This window comes from Schistocerca americana, chromosome 9 (genome assembly GCF_021461395.2).
Source record: "Schistocerca americana isolate TAMUIC-IGC-003095 chromosome 9, iqSchAmer2.1, whole genome shotgun sequence".
Classification (NCBI taxonomy): domain Eukaryota; kingdom Metazoa; phylum Arthropoda; class Insecta; order Orthoptera; family Acrididae; genus Schistocerca; species Schistocerca americana.
Window position 1 is genome coordinate 40,393,315 of NC_060127.1, and position 21,680 is coordinate 40,414,994.

The 21,680-nt window shown below is 39.4% G+C and overlaps 1 protein-coding gene across 2 annotated transcripts in view; it reads right to left on the minus strand.

Annotated features, from left to right (window-relative positions):
- Positions 1-440: 440 nt before the first annotated feature.
- The window catches only part of LOC124551253 (GILT-like protein 1), an 81,672-nt gene continuing 60,432 nt past the window's right edge, over positions 441-21,680 (minus strand). For both annotated transcript variants that reach the window (XM_047126250.1, XM_047126251.1), the window contains 3 exons: positions 21,533-21,679; positions 11,809-11,871; positions 441-742 (listed from right to left, as the gene is read on the minus strand). In XM_047126250.1, the coding sequence (XP_046982206.1) occupies positions 692-742; positions 11,809-11,871; positions 21,533-21,679 (261 nt within the window). In that variant the 3' untranslated portion in view covers positions 441-691. The remainder of the gene's footprint in view (positions 743-11,808; positions 11,872-21,532; position 21,680) is intronic.

Consider the following 21,680-nt stretch of genomic DNA (forward strand, 5'->3'; position numbering starts at 1 on the left):
TAAATAACACAAATGGCAGGAAATTTTTAAAACAAGTTGAACATTAAACATTGCTCTTTGATTGAATAAATAATTGTAATTTGACGTAGCACAAAGCTAGCTTACACTTAAAATGGGGCAAAACAGAATATGGCAATAAGTACTGTTTATGGCAAATCTTTGAGAATGAAACCATCATCAAAAACAATGAGACTCCAGAACGTCCTGTCAGGAAAAGTGTGGGAGAGAATGGAACTATCCCTTTCTGCTTTGACTTTTCACAAATAAGACATATCCTTTTAGTCTCTCTGGTATTTTCAATATTGCCCAATATGAAATGCAACTAATTAAAAAAAATAATAATAAAAATAAAAAAACTTATGTATATCACAAAGCTCTGGTGTTTGAGTAACAGTGCTTTTTCCAGTTGTAACACTACTTAAAAAGCAATAAATATTAACACAGGTATACCTTTACTTTTTAATATTAGAACACTTTCCCACGTGTTCTGACATTACACTTTACAAAGGTTGTTCAGGTTGTTACATTATATACAAAAATATAAAATGAATTTGTGGAAGGTTAAAATCTCCAAACATTGTCCAATCATTTATATTTGTTATTTATGGTCCACAGATTTTAATTTTTCACAGCACTGACATAAGTGAACCCTGTCAAATCATTTCCAAACCACTTTGAGATGTAAATTACATTATTCAAATATCCTATAGTACCAAGGGACACATTGGCTTGGCTTGGGCGACTGAAAAAGAAAACAATTTTTCCATTATTTGTACATTCTGTAATTGTATGAAACGAGTATTTATCAAAAACAAACAAAAACACACACACACACACACACAAACAAACTTGCTGTTAACCCACTTTTAACATGCTAAATATACCTAGGATTTCAATAACAATAATAAAATAAATAAAATGTTTAATGTTATAATAATAATAATAATAATAATAATAACAACAACAACAACAACAACAATTACTTTATTTGCATCAGAGCTTAATACATCACTTTAGCATAATTTCCAAGAAAATCCAGTTCAGAGAAATACATCCCAAAATTTCAGAGGTATGTTTCAGGCTCTTCATTTAATGCAGGGTGTGCATAAAGTGCAGGAACACTTTCAATTATTTATTGTACAAGAACCAAATGTTGTACAGATATCATACATATGTCATTTTGAAGTATACCCCCACAGCATAGTTTGGTAATTTGCTGATAGTCTGCGCTAGTCGCAAACATGGTGAGATCAGGGTGCAGAGCAAGCTTTTTGTGTGTCGGAGTTCGGCAAAAGCAAGTGTGCTACAGCTGTTCAACAGATGTTTAGAACCAAGTACGGTAAGAAGCCACCAACAAAGAAGGTCATTTACCACTGGCACAACAAATTCGTTATGACAGGTTGCTTGTGCCCGGCAAAGAGAAGTGGACATCCCAGTGTGAGTGAAGTGAATGTGGAGCACGTACAAGAGACATTCATAAGGATATTCTTACTTGGACATGTTGCAGCAATGGCTGATACCTCAAATACAATCGGACTTTCTATTCATCTTTCAGCAGGATGGGGCTCCACCTCACTTTCATCGTGAAGTTCATGGCTACCTGAACACAGAGCTGCTGCATAGATGGCTCGGCCATGCTACATAAAGGGAGAGCTGTTTCATGAAATGGCCTCCCCAATCACCAGATCCCACTCCGTGTGACTTTCTTCTGTAGGGGAACAGTAAAGATCTGGTGTATGTACCGCCTCTACCACGTGATGTAGCAGAGGTCCGGGAGAGAATACGGGAAGTGACTGCCACAGACGACAATGCCATGTTGGGATGGGTATGGCAAGAATCTGATTACTGTATTGATGTCTGTCGGGTCACTCGTGGTTTGCACATTGAATGTTTGTAAAAAAAACTTTCATAGTTTCCCTTCAAAATGCAATATGTATGACATCTGTACAATGTTTAGTTCTTGTGCAATAAATAAGTGAAAGTGTTCCCGGACTTTATGTACACGCTGTATTTACAGTTGTGAATACGAACAACCTTCAGCTGTGTCAGGGAATGATGAAAATGCAAATTGTGCTGGAATTGGACTCGAACACAGATTTCCCACTTTGTGTGAGTGATCACCTTAAAACGCTTCGGCTATCAATGCATGACTAATGACAAGACCCAAGACAATCATCAATCTTGCATCACAACCTGTACTCGTACACACGTTATGTAATTCCCATGCATGGGAGGACATATTAATTGAAAGTCGCTGCATGATATAGGCAGATGCATTCATGTCCAAACGAACGTTGTGTCATCCTCCTTAACACAGGCACTGCAGTATCGTATTTATTCACTGATACCAGGCAGCAACTTTCAATTAAAATGTCCTCCCTTATACAGAAATTACATAATGTGTGTACTAGTACATGCCGTAATGCAGGAACAATGACATATGGAAGTTTAGGTATGGCCAGGAGTCATGCACAGATAGACCAACCATTTGAGGCAACAGCTTGCGTAAAGCAGGAAATCCTGGTTTGAGTCTTGGTACGGCACAGATTTTCAGTGTCTTAATTCCCTTATACAGCTGTTGGTTGTTCATATTCGCAACTCCAAATACATTTCATGTACGCATGCATGTCTGAAGGTGCATTCCATTATTCTTCTTAACAACACAGGCACTGCAATATTGTTCTGATTTAATAAATGCAGTGGCAACAAACTCTCACAAATTTATCATCATAATATGCATGATATGAAATCAAAGTGTGCATATATCATTATCAGTAAGTCTTTTAGTACTATGCTTGTGAATACAGGCCTGTAATCTATGAGTATGCAAACATATAAGAGGTGGGGGAGGAATGACATTTCTTTCTGTCACTTCCAGTGGATAGTCATTCCCTTTCCATATTGCTTTTTTCAACTTACTGTGATTTGCTTGTTCTACCTGTGGGCTTATGACCCTTGTTGGATTTGTTATTGACAACAGATACAGTTAGTCTGCAAATGGGCATCTTTATCTGCCTGGCATCTTTTCTGCAGGCAGTCAGGCCACAAACCTGTACACATCCTCAGACAAGCAACTGAAAAGTATCCTGTGCAAAACTTTAAGCTTGTAATTTTTTAGTTGGTCCAGTGTGTGGAGCAACAAAATAGCATTGGCCCCAATGTTAGTACATCTCTTGCTTGTGGGTATTTTGACTGTATATCAAAGGACGTTGGGTCCAATATCGATATGTCGACCACAGATTTGCACCATTGTTGTTTGCTTTGGTTGTTGTATCTAAACCAGAGTTTGCCACTTGTATATTTAGGATGGATTTTTGAGATCACATTGTCTCAGGAACTGTGGAGTAACGTGGAAATTTTTCAGTTATTGCAACTTTACTAGCAAGAGGTACATTTGTGGAATTCTGTTACAAGCAACCACAAAAATCGCAATGCCACTGTGGACACATGGAGTGCATCCAGCAAAAATTCATTATGGCATGTGCTATAGTCAAATGAAAAAAAAAAAAAAAAGACAGTGAGAGAGATAGAAATAAACAGTCTTTATGTCAGCTTATCAACCATAACAGAAGAGGACAAAAGACTGTCAGTTCAGGGGCCTCAACTGATAAAGTATATATATAACTATATGTAAAAGCAAAGATGATGAGACTTACCAAACAAAAGCGCTGGCAGGTCAATAGACACACAAACAAAGACAAACATATACACAAAATTCAAGCTTTCGCAACAAACCGTTGCTTCATCAGGAAAGAGGGAAGGAGAGGGAAAGACGAAAGGATGTGGGTTTTAAGGGAGAGGGTAAGGAGTCATTCCAATCCCGGGAGCGGAAAGACTTACCTTAGGGGGAAAAAAGGACAGGTATACACTCGCGCACACGCACACACACATACACACACACACATATCCATATGGTTTGTCTTCAGTCTTGTACCTTATTTAAAACTTACTGGTTTTGAAATGTGTGAAGTATTATAGTCCAGTATCTTATTTTAAATTTTTTTTCTTTATGCAATGATAATCAATTATTCACACTCTGAAACGCAACTGCACCTACTTCGATCTGTGCGTCAGGCACCTACTTCGATCTGTGCGTCAGACATGTTTAAATTGTCTCTACATGAATTCAACTGGATGTTGGCTTGAATGTGTGGATGCTGTTCTGTAAACATTGGTACCAATGTATGGATGAAGGGTAATGGCAGAATAAGCAGCACACACACTGTTGGGTTGGAGACCATGCCCCCATTGCACCCGTGGATCAAAATGGAGGCAGTGGCAAGTGCATGCAGGTTCAAAACTGGAAATCTTTAGGATATCTATGTGAGATGGAAAGTGAAAAGGGACCTCACGTCAAAACTTTTGGATTTTGAGTTGCTGTAATTTATACATCCAGACAAACTCTGAACGTTTGTAAAAAAAGTAAAAAATTAGATTTCTATCTCTAAATTGAAGTGAGTTACAGGTGGAATATTGGTGTGCATGCACACACACACCAAAGTGCACCCCCGCGCCACTCCCCCCCCCCCCCCCCCCCCCCCCACACACACACACACACGACCTATCGCACAATGCAGTGTAGATAAATTTAAAAACAAGTAAACTTGTCGCAAATTGAGAGAAATGAGTGAACTGTGTGCGGTTTTCTTTTGGCAGAGTATTGGCATTTGTATTCCATGTTATGGCCAACTGCAAATTGGCAACATCAGTAGATATTTATAACTCTCATATAAAAAGGGACCACTTGTCTTGTTTGGTTTCACTGTAATCACAAAGTAGTGTTCTTTTATAGAAACCTACTCTGAGCTCATTAAAATGCTTCTAAAATTTGAGGGGTTATTTTCTGAAGCACTGCATACACAGCTGCGAGATTTTGAAAAGGGACATCCTGTCAGACCAATGTTATTTCCCCATAACATCAAGAGGTCCATTTTCAGAAGACTGATATTGATTGCTTTTAATGACATTGATTCCTGTTGGATTCAAACAATTTTCAAATCAATATAGGCATGCAGAATAAAGCAAGTTGTTATAATAAACAAACAGATGAAAATGGACATTGTTGATGTTACTGAACATGTTTGCTTTTACTGAAAATGTTACTTCTCGAACAAAAGGCTGCTTTTCGCTTTGTAGTTCACATATAATGCATGTGGTAAATATAGAAATGGTCAGGAAAATTCTGGTTCACTATGTGATAGCTTCCAACTGTTTGAATAAACCTTTCAATGAGACAATTGAAAGTAGGGTGCAGGGTTGTGACAGAGTGGTTTACTGACTAGTGGAAAACAGATGAAAGTGTTGTTGCCAGGGTGTACAGGTGCAACCTTGACTGGAGAGTGCAGTCTCTCCAAAGAAGCTGTGCATTATATTCCAGGTGGAGGTATTTGCTATTAGGCTGTGCACAGAGGAGAACCCACATAGGCGTTACAAGAATCATAGCATCTGCGAGGGTTGTTTTTCTTTCTTTCTTTCTCTCTCTCTCTCTCTCTCTCTCTCTCTCTCTCTCTCTCTCTCTTCAACCTCTCATAGAAAACAATTATTTTATTACCAAAAGTTTTTTTACACTTATGGTTACTTTTCAAATTAATCACCAAAAAGATTAAAAGATTGAGGCATTTGTTGTACCTGTGGACAAGCTTTGCAATACCCTCTTAAAAAAATGTTTCCACCAATGATTTCAAATGAACATTGATGTTGTTTTGAAGATCTTTGTTGGTTTGAAAGTGCTGCCCTCCAAGCCACGTCTTCAGTTCAGGGAAAAGGTGAAAGTCACTGGGTGTCAGGTCAGGACTGTACAGTGGATGATCGAAAATGTCCCATTGAAATTATTCAAAGAGCCGTTGGGTTGTGCCAGCACTGTGTGGACGATTGTTGTCACAGATCAACACAATTCCTGAAGTCAGCATTCCTCTTCGTTTGTTTTGAATGGCTCTCGGGAAACGACAAAGTTTCACAATAAGCAGCTGCAATGATAGTGGTTCCAGGCTGCATAAACAAAGAGGAATGCTGAATTCAGGAATTGTGTTGATCCATGACAACACTGGTCCACACACTGCTGGCACAACCATTTGAAATCATTGGCGGCAACATTTTTTGAAGAGGGTATTGCAAAGCTTGCCCACAGATATGACAAATGTCCCAATCTTTTCGGTGATTGTGTTGGAAAGTAACCATAAATGTACAAAACTTTTGATAGTAAAATAATTGTTTTCTATGAACTTGTCTTTTATTTATAAAATATTGGAGGTTGGGGGGGGGGGGGGGGGAGAAAAGGCCCTCACACATTCATTCAGACAGCCAAGAAGCTCTGACATCTCTATCAGGCCCTACAAAAACATCGAAAATCATCCCAGAATGCCATGAATCCCTTGTGAGGCTAGGGGAAAGCAACAGTGTAAACACAGGTATTATGGGAACAAACAAGCTGACAAGCTAGTCACAACAATCCCATTTATTGAGTTGGACCACAACCTATCCTCTCAGTAAGGTGGTGACAAAATTTAACTATGCATCTGGATCAGTAGGCAGCACACAGAACTTTATACTAAGACCCAAAAACAGAAACTTGGCATGCTAATGATGGTGAAAGTTCTGCCATTCTGGGCTTAAAGAGGAGGCAGATTAAACTCACGTCAAGTTCAATGACTGGCCATGGAAAGCTCAAGGAACACGTGTACACAATGAGAATAGATAAAGATTTCCTTAAGTGTAACAGTGTGGTGTGGGGGATGAAACCACACCACATTTAATCTTCCACTGCAAAGCCCTGGAGATCAAAAGACCAAAAATACTTGGGTCACTAATTCTTGAAGAGATTGGGTCTAATAAACCCCAGTAAAGGGCCTCTCACTCCTCTTCTAGAGGACTGCCTAACTTTGCTAGAATGACAGGAAGAAAGACTGGACAATAAAGTTAGTTTTGGTGTGGGCAACAGGGGATTAACACTACTGCCGTTTTGTCTTCCTGCTAAAACCAAATTGGAACTGCTCTTTGGATGGGAGGCTGTAATGACTGACTGCTCCCCTCACCCCATTCCCTCTTGTATCCACACCTGCGCAGAAAACACAGGGTTTGCAAGCATCACCTCAAATGGTATTCTGTTGTTATGGAAGGCAACTGCCCAGTGGGAAGAGAAAAGTTTCAAGAATCAATTCAGAGCATACAGGGTCAGATACAAAGGTGTGCATGTTAACACATCCAGAGCAGTTAAGGGGTTAATACAGTAGTCAACCACAGAACAGTAATAACACTAAAAGCTAATGTCGCCATTAAGCATATCAAGAAAATCATTAACATTGTGAGCATCTTGTTCAACTTAGAAAAATGTTACTGGTATACACCAAGCAAAGAGTGGTAATTGATTTAAGATTTAAAGTCAATTCAGTTAATGAAAATTTCTAGCCCTTGCTAACTTCCTGCTTGGTATATCCACACATTCAAAAATGGTTCAAATGGCTCTAAGCACTATGGGACTTAACATCTGAGGTCATCAGTCCCATAGACGTAGAACTACTTAAACCTAGCTAACCTAAGGACATCACACACATCCATGCCCGAGGCAGGATTCGAACCTGCGACCGTAGCAGCAGTGCAGTTCCGGACTGAAGCACCTAGAACCACTCAGTCACTCTACATATTCCTTAACTCTTAATATTATGAGATGAATGTTTCCCCCACATTTCATGACTGGATGAATAGTGATAATATTCGAGAGCATGCTGAAAAGTGATGCCTCTGAATTTTTTATGTGAAAACTTTTAAATCTAGTGAAATAAAACAAACTGCATTAACATTCTACATCTTTATCCTTCATGTCTACATATTAGTTTCACAATATAGTCATCCTGGCGCAAACATTTCCCCCAAACAAAAGACCAGTTTGTTGATAGCGTCACTGTAGAATGTTTGACTTCGTTGACAGAACCGCAATCTCACCTCTGCTTGTGCTTCACCATTATCAAAGTGAAGTCCTCAAAGGTGTTTCTAAGTTTTAGAAACAAATGAAAATTGGATGGGGCATAACATTTGTTTTATTTAAAAACTAAGTGTTTTAACATAACAAATTTCGAGGCATTACTATTCAGCACACCTTCACAGAACTTTTTGTCATGGAGGAAGTTTATCAACACATGCCAGAGTTTCATTTATTTTTTATTTACATGAAGTTCCGTAGGACCAAATTGCAGAGCAAATCTCCAAGGTCCTTATTGTGATTTGGTGTTAGTTTATTATCTACAAGCCATGAACTTATGTCATGAACTGCACTATTTGAAATTGAGCCAATGTTGCACACAACATCCTTTACTACAAAGCTAGAGTCATAAGCAAACAGAAATATTTTAGAGTTACCCATAGTACTAGAGGGCATATCATTTATATAAATAAGGAACAGGAGTGGTCCCAACACTGATCCTTGGGGTGCCCCTTGACTGTACCCCACTCAGACCCATTCTCAATACTGTGAATAATTACCTTTTGCTGTCTGTTGCTAAAGCAACAGGTGAACCAATTATGAGCTACTCTCTGTATTCCATAATGATCCAACTTCTGGAGCAACATTTTGTGATTAATGTAATCAAATGCCATAGTTAAATAAAAAAAATATGCCTTGTGTTCGAAACCTTTTGTTTAACCCATCCAGTACCTCACAGAGAAAAGAGAATACAGCATTTTCAGTTGTTAAACGACATCTAAAACTATACATGTGATAGCCAATTGTGGTTTCTGTCAAGGTATAGTATTTTATGCAAGCATCATCTGGATTACTTAATGCTTTACACTTCACAATCACATGTTATAATGGGATGGGAATGAAAGAGAAGCAGTAGTTGCGAAAGGAGTGAGAAATGATGGAGCCTATCCCCCATGTTATGCAATCTGTATGTGGAGCAAGCTGTGAAGTAAATCAAGGAGAAATTCGGAATTGGAATTGAAGTTCAAGATCAAGAAAGAAAAACTTTTAAGTTTGCCAATGACATTGTAATTCAAACGGCAGAAGCAAAGGACTTGGAAGAGAAGCTGCATGTAATGGAGCGTCTTGCAAAGTGGTTATAACATGAACATCAATAAATGTAAAGCAAGGGTAATGGGATGTACTTTAGTTAAGTCAAATAAAGCTGAGGAAATTGTATTAGGAAGAGAGATTATAAAAACTGTCTAAGAGTTCCTCAAAATAACTGATGATGACTGAAGCAGAGCGGATATAAAACACAGACTGTCAATAGTAATAAAAGCATTTCTGAGAAAGAGAGAACTGTTAACATTGAATACAAGTAAGTTTTAGGATGTCATACCTGAAGACATTTGTCTCAAGTGTAACACTATATGGAAGTGATATGTGGACAATGAACAGTTCTGAAAAGAAGAAGCTTTTGAAGTTTAGTACTACAGGAGAAAAGTAAAGATTAGATGGATAATTTGGACAACTAATGGAGAAGTAGTGAATCAAAATTGGGGAAAAAAGAAATTGGCTGCAGCAAGCAATGTAAAGTTTAGGTAGATGTAGTATTTATGCAGAGATGATGAAACTTGCACTTGATGAACAGCATCAAACCAATCTTCAGACAGAATCACAACAACAATAGCAACTACCGCTACTACATTTTACTATTTGTTACTAAATTCCGAATTATCTTAAATTGTACATTCTTGGAAATTTTGACATTGCAGAACCAGGTATTTAAACTTGCTGATGCTTTCTTGAAAAGGACTGAAGACATTCACTAGTAAATTATGCTAATCCTTTACTTTTTTTTTTATACCAACAAGTTAGATTTTCTCCCCCATTGTTGCTCCAGAATTTGTACACTTTATCAGATTTCTACTATTCTTTTTCATTATGCCTGTGTGACTTAACATAACCTCTGTGCAATGAGTAGCTATCTCTCCTTTCCATATTATTGTTATATCCTGGGCTGCACAAAAAATACATTTGTTTATAGCTCTGAATGCCAGGGCATAAATTTGTAAATGTTTATATGAGCTTTTGTATTAAAATATAAAGGCAGTTCACTAGGTACACCTGTAAGTATTGAAAAAATTAAATTATTTATTAGGCCCCTTTCATCAATCCCTCTCCCTCCCCTCTATTTGTTTTGTGAATTTCAACTCTGGTCCCATGAGCTAAAGCATGCCTATTTCTCCTGCAGACTTCATGGGTTAGAATTCATTATTTCTATGACATCAATCCACATAATCTTTGACAACCCCTTCTCTTGTGCCTTTCATCTTCCCCAGCTTTAAGGTCCTTCTCATGATGTGCCCGAAGTAAATCAGTTTTTGTTTCAGTAACAGATTTTCCAAGCTGCAGTCTGGTTTTATTTGTTGTAATAATGACCTGTTTGTTCTGTTTGTGGTGCATGGAACTCTAAGGAATGCCTTCCAACACCAAAGTTCAAAGGTGTCTTTCCTATGCCGTTCAGCCTTTCATATAGGTCTCACATATGAACATCGCAACAGAAAGACTGTAGCCTTCACTAAATGGGTCTTTGTTGTTTAAGCTATATTGCTAGTCCTCAAAACTTTGACAAGATTTGACACTGCCTTTCTGCCAAATAAAAGGCATCTCTTAATTTCAAGGCTGCAGTCATCCTCAGCAGAAATCTGGACCCTCCAAATACCTTCGCGTCATGAGTATTCAATATCTGTTTACATACATAACAGTAAAAGTAGAAGGAAAAAAGTTTGATTGCAGAGTGAGTGTATTGGTCAAAAGTTGAGCCTCTGATGAAGCAATCATCAACATGGGAATCACAGCATGACCCATTTGGTTGTCTTCTGCAGCACAGCAGTATGTTGACAATATCCAATGCCCTGTTTTGTTGCCCTTCATTGCAAGCCATCCTGGGCTTACATTTTAGCAAGTTAATGCTCACCCATACATGTCAAGAGTTTATATTGCTTATCATCAAGCTTGCCAAACCATTTGTTTGCCTGTACATGTACATCACATCCACGAATTTCTGTCCCACTTGAATAATGCCTTCATGGTGCATATTTTCTTTTTGTCTTAGAGTTTATTTTGGCAACCTCCCCTCCCCCACTGCCCGCTCCACTGTCACAGTATCCTCATCTCACTGCTTTGCCTCATGAATCATATCATGGTGACTTATACCGTGCATCAGACTACCAGTTACTGTGCAGTCTCCACATACTTCATTAGTAGCTGTCATCTGTGAGCAATTGATTTTACATACCATTATATACCAGTTGCCTTTACACTAGCATTATTGTCACTAAGCAGTCATATGAATGGATGGACTCGTAGTGGTAACAAACTAAAACCCAATAACAATGACACTGGAGCTTCTGTACCCATGTGAGCTGTTTGTGTGCATACATGCAGAGACAAATGTATTTGTGTGTTTATATATTTATTTTTAAGTATGACCCACTGAACTAGCTTGAGGAGTTCATTTTTCTTCAATGCATAATCATTTCCAGTGTGAGATCCAAATTGTCAAAAATTTCATTTATGCAAACTGCACCATTGTCCAATAAGTAAACTATTATAAACAGGAATGCTGCTAATAAGATATTAGTTTTGATGAAAAACTGGAGAAAAATAAATACTAACAAAGTTATCAAAGTCTGAGACTAATTTATTTTAGCAGGAACTACACAAGTTAGCCACGTAATGCAGTTGATGTGATAAAGGGAAACAAGAAAAACAAAGAATTCTAGTTCACTACTAATGAGAGTTTTGACTTGATTCTGTGCCCAAAAAAGAAAATCTATGAAAAACAGGACTGATTTAGAGGATAGTCCCTAAAATCTGTGAGCAATGGCTGGAAATGTACTACTTACTTCAAACATTTTGCAAATTTCTCCCCACAGGTCATATAAGATGGCAGATTGGTCACCCTGTTTCTGAAAATAAACACACAAAAAATTACACAACATGTAAAACAGAAGGTTCAACATATATACTAAGTGAAAACAATCACTTACAGAGCTAAGATTAAGGCTTGACATAACACCAATAATGAGGCCAATTAGACATGAGCAGAAGCTCAGATTGCACAGGAATAAGGATGGTAACAGGCTCGTGTAGAACACAAACTGTACTTACAATGCAGTATCCAATACCATGTCGCAAGTATAGAAATAATTTACAACTGTTGTTCGTATTTTGTCACTTGTTATTCGGTGCTGTATGAGAGTGTAAATGGTGTTAAACATAAAGAGTGTATTATTTGTATTATTCATTATAATTATTTTATTTAGATTTGCTTTTTGAATCAGTTTAAAGGTATCTATGTCTACACCTACCCGATAAAGTACTGGAAGAAGAAGTTATACTAAATTATTTAGCCATTCTATGACATCACATAAAAATGTTAATTATTAAAATTTTATTCGGAGTTATTTGGAAATACTTTTTCAACAAATCTTTTATGTGTATTTTTGTATACAAAATGCACTCTGACTAAAAGTGCACTTGTTTCAATTATATTTGTGTATGTTGTAAAGCAGGGGTGACCAACCCCTGAGCTTACCTACACCACAGTGATAGAAGATAGTGTAGTATTTTTGGGCCCAACATAATACACTAACACTAAAAATCATCCCTGATTAAAAAGAAAAGTGGGAGGGGGGGGGGGGGGGAGATGGACACAGTCAGAGTCATAAAGTTAACACATTTAAGTAATTTAGAATTTCCGATTCTTTATTTAAAAAAAATGGAATTAATTCAACATTTTATATATGAGATTTTGTTACTTTGTGTGCAATAAATAATTACAACTCATACAATTAATGTGACATTTGACTTTGAACTTGGTAAAAGAGTGTGTCAGTATCAGGTTCAATTGAAATGGTTGCGATTCTCTTCAACCTGTTTGGCCCAATGAAGGATGCACTCCACAGGAAGCAGTACACGAATGATGGGGAGATTATTGATGCAGCACCATTTTGGCTGTGACATCAACCGGTAAAGTGATACAATGCAGGTATACATGCCCTCCCAGTAAGGTGGTGTAAGGCCACTGATTTGGGTATGGTGTATTGGAGCGTTGCAGTACTTATTTAATGCCCCTCACATTTGCTAATGTCAAATAATCCTATTTATTATTTAGAACTATTGTACAGTACACTAAGGTGATAAAACTAATGGGATACCTCGTAATGTCTTGTCTGACCTCCTTTTGACAGTCAAAGTGCAGAAGCACAACGTGGCACGGTCTCAACAAGTTATTGGAAATTCCCTATGCAGATATTGAGCCATGCTGCCTCTCTAGCTATCTATAATTGCAAAAGTGTGCCAGTGCAGGATTCTGTCCATGTAATGATCTCTTGAGTATGACCCATAAATGTTTGATGGGATACGTATCGAGTGACCTGGTTGGTATAATATTTCACTCTATTGTCCAGATTGCTGTTAAAACCAATCGTGAGCAATAGTGGCCTGGTGACGTGGAGCATTGTCATCATAAGAATTACACAATTCTTTGGGAACATGAAGTCCATGAATGGCTGCAAGAGTCTCCAAGTAGCCAAACATAACCATTTCCAGTCAATGATCAATTCAGTTGGACCAGAGGACCCAGTCCATTCCATGTAAACACAACCCACAACATTATGGAGCCACCACCAGCTTACACAGAGCCTTGTCGACAACTTGGGGCCATACATCACACTAACCGTACCATTAGCTCTGAGCAACTGAAATTAGGACTCATCTGACCACGTCACAGTTTTCCAGTTGTCCAGGGTCCAACTGATATGGTCACGAGCCCAGAGGAGGCACTGCAGTTGATGTCATGCTGTTAGCAAAAGGCTGCTGTCATAGCTCATTAACACCAGATTTCGCTGCACTGCCCTAATGGATACATTGCACAGTGGTTTCATGCAGTTTTTCTTGTCTGTTATCACTGACATTTCTATGCAAATACTGCTGTTCTCTGTCATTAAGTGAAGGCTGTCAGCCACTGTGTTGTCTGTGGTGAGAGGCAATGCCTGAAATCTGGTGTTCTTGGCACACTCTTGACACTGTGGATCTCTGAATATTGAATTCTGTAACAGTATTTGAAATACAATGTACCATGCAACTAGCTCCAACAACCACTCTGCGTTCAGTCTGCTAATTCCCATAGCGCGGCCATAATAATTTCAGAAATATTTTCACAGGACTCACCTGAGTACAAATGACAGCTCTGCCAATGCACCGCCCTTGTGTAAGTGATACTACAACCCTCTCTACAGGGTGTTACAAAAAGGTACAGCCAAACTTTCACGAAACATTCCTCACACACAAAGAAAGAAAATATGTTATGTGGACATGTGTCCGGAAATGCTTACTTTCCATGTTAGAGCTCATTTTGTTACTTCTCTTCAAATCACATTAATGATGGAATGGAAACACACAGCAACAGAACGTACCAGCGTGACTTCAAACACTTTGTTACAGGAAATGTTCAAAATGTCCTCTGTTAGCGAGGATACATGCATCCACCCTCCATTGCATGGAATCCCTGATGCGCTGATGCAGCCCTGGAGAATGGTGTATTGTATCACAGCCGTCCACAATACAAGCACAAAGAGCCTCTACATTTGGTACCGGGGTTGCGTAGACAAGAGCTTTCAAATGCCCCCATAAATGAAAGTCAAGAGGGTTGAGGTTAGGAGAGCGTGGAGGCCATGGAATTGGTCCGCCTCTACCAATCCATCGGTCACCGAATCTGTTGTTGAGAAGTGTACGAACACTTCGACTGAAATGTGCAGGAGCTCCATCGTGCATGAACCACATGTTGTGTCGTACTTGTAAAGGCACATGTTCTAGCAGCACAGGTAGAGTATCCCGTATGAAATCATGATAACGTCCTCCATTGAGCGTAGGTGGAAGAACATGGGGCCCAATCAAGACATCACCAACAATGCCTGCCCAAACGTTCACAGAAAATCTGTGTTGATGATGTGATTGCACAATTGAGTGCGGATTCTCGTCAGCCCACACATGTTGATTGTGAAAATTTACAATTTGATCACGTTGGAATGAAGCCTCATCCGTAAAGAGAACATTTGCACTGAAATGAGGATTGACACATTGTTGGATGAACTATTCGCAGAAGTGTACCTGTGGAGGCCAATCAGCTGCTGATAGTGCCTGCACACGCTGTACATGGTATGGAAACAACTGGTTCTCCTGTAGCACTCTCCATACAGTGGCATGGTCAACGTTACCTTGTACAGCAGCAACTTCTCTGACGCTGACATTAGGGTTATCGTTAACTGCACGAAGAATTGCCTCGTCCATTGCAGATGTCCTCGTCATTCTAGGTCTTCCCCAGTCTCAAGTCATAGGCTGGAATGTTCCATGCTCCCTAAGACGCCGATCAATTGCTTCGAACGTCTTCCTGTCAGGACACCTTCGTTCTGGAAATCTGTCTCGATACAAACGTACCACGCCACAGCTATTGCCCCGTGCTAATCCATAGATCAAATGGGCATCTGCCAACTCCGCATTTGTAAACATTGCACTGATTGCAAAACCCCGTTCGTGACGAACACTAACCTGTTGATGCTACGTACTGATGTGCTTGATGCTAGTACTGTAGAGCAATGAATCACATGTCAACACAAGCACCAAAGTCAACATTACCTTCCTTCAATTGGGCCAACTGGTGGTGAATCAAGAAAGTACAGTACATACTGATGAAACTAAAATGAGCCCTAACATGGAAATTAAGCATTTCCGGACACATGTCCACATAACATCTTTTCTTTATTTGTGTGTGAGGAATGTTTCCTGAAAGTTTGGCCGTACCTTTTTGTAACACCCTGTATATGTGCTTATTGCTATCCCATGACTTGTCACCTCAGTGTAATGCTAGAATGAAAATAAGCCCTTTTCCTTCACAGGGCCATCCTGACATTTACTTTAGAGAAACCATGGAAAACCTAAATCTGGATGATCAATTGGCATGTCTGAAACCTGCTTCTCTTGAATGAGAATCCAGTGTCTTAATGAGCTGGAAGACAGAGTGCGTGTCTCTGTGTGTCCTAACAGGGCTTGGAAGGCCCAACAGTACCAACTAACTACTGTGTCTTCCTCGGCTGATAGCAATAAGTGTCACTGGATGTGAATATGGGAGGGCAGGTTTTCAACATATCGCTCTCCTGGCTGTTACCAGTTTTCGTGACCAGAGCCACTACATCCCAGTGAAGTAGCTCCTCAATTGACCTCACAAGGGCTGAGTGCACCCTGCTTACCAACAGCATTCAACAGACCAGAATCATCCAGCCAACTGCAAGGCAAGCACAGTAACGCTTAACTTCAGTGATCTGATGGGAACCCATATTATCAGGGTGGCAAGGACTTTGGCAGTGTGACACCACATCTTGCTTTGATAATGACTTCGAAGTGGTGAGAAAAGAATGGTCAAGTTTCTTTCACAGTGCTAATCCAGGTAGCCATAGTCATCTAGTGGGTAGACTCCAGTGCTGGATGTCCCAGCTTCAATCCAGGATGGGGGTGGACATTTTTCCTTGTTCCAACCTCTCCATAATGGCACTAAGTCCATTCGGCATGCTGTCAAAATGTCTACCAGGGATCTTTCCCAGGAATAAAAGGCAGGTGTGGCAAGAGACTTAATCCCAGTGTGGATGGAAGGGCTGCACCCTGCCTACAGTCAGGCCAATAGTCCAGTTGGAGGCTTGAACCACAAACTTTGTCCTTATTTTAAGCCCTATCACACCAATACACAAGGAAGGAAATAGGGGTAATCTGCTGCATGAGACTCGTATCACTATTATCTATTTGCAGCAAAATTTTGGAACATATACCATGTCTGAACATTATTAATTACCTCGAAGAAAACAATTTATTGAAAAATGGTTAGCACAGATTCAGAAAATATTGTTCTTTATTCTTACAAGGTAATAAGTGCTATCAACGGGCGATGTCAAATTGATTCCATATTTTAAGATTTCCAGGAGGCTTTTGACACTGTTCTTCACAAGCAACTTCTAATTAAATGACATGCCTATGTAGCATCATCTCAGTTGTGTGACTGGATTCAAGATTTCCTGTCAGAAAGATCACAGTTTGTAGTAACTGACAAAGTAATTGAGTAAAACAGAAGTAATATCTGGAATTGTCCAAGAAGGCGTTACAGGTCCTCTGCTGTTCCTTATCTACACAAATGACATAGAAGACAATTTCAGCAGACCTCTTAGATTATTTGCAAATGCTGCTGTAATTTACCATCTTGTAAACTCACTCAGATGATCAAAACTAAGTGCAAAGTGATTTATACAAGACACCTGTATGCTGTGGACAGAAGGAATTGACTCTAAATAATGAAAAGTGTGAGGTCATCCACATGAAATCTGCTAAACTCTGGCTGCATGATAAATCCCACAAAGCTAAAGGCTGTAAATTCAACAAAATACTTGGGGGTTACAATTAAAAATAACTTAAATTTGAACACTCGCATACATAATGATGCGGGGAAAGCAAACCAAAGACAGGGCAGAACACTTAGAAAGTACACAAGGTCTTCTAAAGAGACTGCTTACACCGCACTTGTCTGCTCTCTTCTGGAGTATACCTGTGTGGTGTGGGATCCACGTCAGATGGGGCTGACAAAGGACATCAAAAAAGGGTAGATCATTTCTATTATCGCAAAATAGGGGAGAGAGTGCTACAGACAATACATGAATTGGGGTGGCAGTCATTAAAACAAAGACGTTTCCATGTGGCAGGATCTTGGTGTGAAATTTGAATCACAAACTTTCTCCTCTGATTCCAAAAATATTCTATTGAGGCCCACATACATAGGCAGAAATGATCATCATGATAACATAAGAGAAATCAAAGCTCATACAGATAGATTTAGATGCTCATTTTTTTTTCCATGTGCCATTTGAGAGTGGAACGGTAGAGAAATACCTTTAAGGTGGTTCGATGAACCCTCTGCCACACACTTCGTTGTGAGTTGCAGAGTAATCATGTAGTTATAGTTTCAGATCAAACTGAAGCCACCTACTGATGAATACATCCCATAGATCCACCAAATTGCAGTGATGTTGACTGTATGTTTCACCTGCTGTTCCAAATAGTCCCAGACATTTTATGCTGAATTTAGATATGGGTGATTTAGTGAGCTAGCTGCCCAAATCCTATAAATATGGCTGCTGTCACCTTGGAAGACATGAGTGTCCACTGCTTCTCTTCATGCAGATATGGAAGGAAGGGCCAGACTTGGTCACAAAGAATGTTGAAAAAAAGCATCCTGGTTCATATTCACATTAACCTGAATGAGCAAACGCAAGCCATTGTTTGTACATTTGTTGGTCATAAATTTGACCAGTGTGTGAATGCTACAGAAATGCTCTGTGAATTCAAATGGGAATCCATGTGGATGAAAGGATATTAGTTTTTTGGGAAACATTAATTAGAAATTAATCATATGAAATTATATCTTACAGAGACATATTAAGCCCCAACTTCACCTATGATAATGAACACAGTTCAGATCAATCAATTAAAATTTGTACTATGGCCAGGATTTGAACCCAGGTCTCTTGCTCACCAGCCAAATGCCCTAACCACTGCACCACCCTGGCATGGCAGCTAAAACAGCTGCACAGATTGCCCAAGTATGTCCCCCACCCCCTCACCCAAATACAAAATCCAATTCAGGCATCAGCCCATCTTGATATCAAGACTTAATATGTCTCTGGAATAATTGGATATATTGATATATAATAATAATTTTATATACTGAGTTGCAGATAGGCACAACAGAAAGACTCTCACAATTAAAGCTATCGACCATTGGCCTTGACACACACACACACACACACACACACACACACACACACACACACACACACACACACGCGCGCGCGCGCGCGCGCGCACATACACACCCGCGCGTGCGCGACTGCAGTCTCAGACAACTGAGCAACTTTCCTTCTCATAATATTGTTTCACTTCATCCTGGATTTTCCATTAATTGCATGTATTAATATATGTGACCCACAACTGAGGTACAGCCAGAATTATCTCCATTTTGCTCTCTGCTGTGGTACTATTCCAATGTTGGAGAGCCTCTGTAATACTGATAAAAGTTAAGAAGAGCAACATCAAGGTGGGCTGAGGTTTGAATTGTAGTTTGTAGTAGGGGAAAGGTGTACTAAGGTAATCCATGCAGCTGTATTAGCTGCAGTGACTGGGTGGCGCAGTGGTTTAGTGCACCTGCCTGCCAGGCAGCACACCCAAGCTCAAATCCCGGCCTTGGTACACATTTTAATTCATTGCTTTGGCCTGTATTCACTATCATACTAATGAGAAAGTTACAAGGGCTAGAATTTGTGACAGACTGCAGAATGACCTTACTGACACCAACATACATTTTGCATAAGGACTGTGGAGACAAGACAAGAAAAATCAGGACTCATGCAGAAGCATATAGACCACCATTTTTCACTTGCTTCATTTCGAAGTGTAACAGGAAATGGAGCAACAAGTAGTGGTACTAGGTACCCTCTGCCATACACCGTGTGTCATCTTGCAGAGAATGTATGTAGATTTAAGAGTAGATGTAGACTCTAGTGCACTGATACACATCTCACTGATTCATTACCTTAGTCTTAGTTTTTGAAATCTTTCAATATTCTTTCCTTTAAAGTTTGTCTCAAGTTCCTTGCATAATTTTTGACAATCACCATAGAGTTCACCCACTTTTTATGTCCAAATTTGTGTCCTAACAAAGCAGTGTCCATTCTACAGATTCTTCCCTAGTCATTTATACAGATTTTGAATAGCAATGGAAACCTAATGTTTTTCTGCCCAATTTCATGGCCTATGTAAGTGTCTAGCACTACCTGCTTTCCAGTGTCTAAAATTATTCTGGTGTTTTTATACAAACTCTGAAACATGGCTGTTTTGTTGTTGTGGTCTTCAGTCCTGAGACTGGTTTGATGCAGCTCTCCATGCTACTCTATCCTGTGCAAGCTTCATCTCTCAGTACCTACTGCAACCTACATCCTTCTGAATCTGCTTAGTGTATTCATCTCTTGGTCTCCCTCTACGATTTTTACCCTACATGCTGCCCTCCAATACTAAATTGGTGATACCTTGATGCCTCAGAACGTGTCCTACCAACCGATCCCTTCTTCTAGTCAAGTTGTGCCACAAACTCCTCTTCTCCCCAATTCTATTCAATACCTCCTCATTAGTTACGTCATCTACCCATCTAATCTTCAGCATTCTTCTGTAGCACCACATTTTGAAAGCTTCTATTCTCTTCTTGTCCAAACTATTTATCATCCATGCCTCACTTCCATACATGGCTACACTCCACACAAATACTTTCAGAAACGACTTCCTGACACTTAAATCTATACTCGATGTTAACAAATGTCTCTTCTTCAGAAACGCTTTCCTTGCCATTGCCAGTCTACATTTTATATTCTCTAAGTTTTTATTTTTTCTCCATGGATTTTAATACCTACTCCGAATTTTTCTTTTGTTTCCTTCACTGCTTGCTAAACATGGTTACTATTTACATTTATCATTAGCTCTCTGTAGCCGACTAGCCAACTGTAAATTGCTAATTACAGTTTATATTATAGCCTGCTAAAAATTAAGTCTGAAGAATGATAAAATGAGCAAGCAATCATATTTATCTAGCGTGCTTTTAAAGTATGAAGTTATCACTTTCTGAACATCACTTGGATGTAATCTGATTTTATTGCTCCTGTAATTTACATTCCTCTATCATAGTTATGCCTCAAGAAGGAAAGATGGCATTCAGGAAAGAATTCACCACACTGCAACTGCAGTGGTCCACAACACCATGACGTAGTCCACTTTACCCCTCCGCCGCCCCACACCGAACCACTCTTTCAGGGTTATTGTGCAGTTTCTCATATGTGTAGGTCCTCTGATCATGTCTCACTGCACTGAATACTTGCCTTTTTGAAGAGATGATGATGATGATTGGTTTGGGGGCACTCAACTGCGCAGTCATCAGTGCCCAATTTTTACACAGTCTAATTTTTTTACACAGTCCAATCTACTCACTGTCATGTATGAGATGCTGATGATGATGATGATGACAACAACAACACAGACAACCAGCCCCTGGCAGAGAAAATCCCCAACCTGGCTGGGAATCGAACCCGAGACCCCATGATCCAGAGGCAGCAAAGCTAGGCACTAGGCCACGAGCTGCAGACTTTTTTCTGAAGAGTAATTTTGTGCTTAGTAGGATGAAAAGTCTAACATTTGTAATCTTTCTTTAATAGCCTCCTTTTACCCTTAATTTGCATCATCAATAAAACTACTACCCCCACTTCCTCTACATTAGTTTAACTGCCATTCTATTAATTTGAACAATCATGAGAATTAGTGACTAGCTCCATCAGGTGTATTCAGTGAAAAATATGCTGTTCTTTAATTCAAACATGAATCCCGCTTGCAGTTAATATAATGCTGGTGTGTTGTTGACAGAGAGACAACAGCGCTAAAGAATTTTTTAATTGTGTGAATTGCATATTATTGAGTGTAACTGGTACTTACTCCATTTAATGTGACAGTTGGAATGAAAGATACAGGTGGATCCAGAGCTTTGGTTGCTTCTCCATATGCTCGCAGGAGCTCAGTGCCTTTGGTTTCTCTCGAACACCATAAAATTGGATTCCAGTCGATGCCCAACTGTTTTGCACAC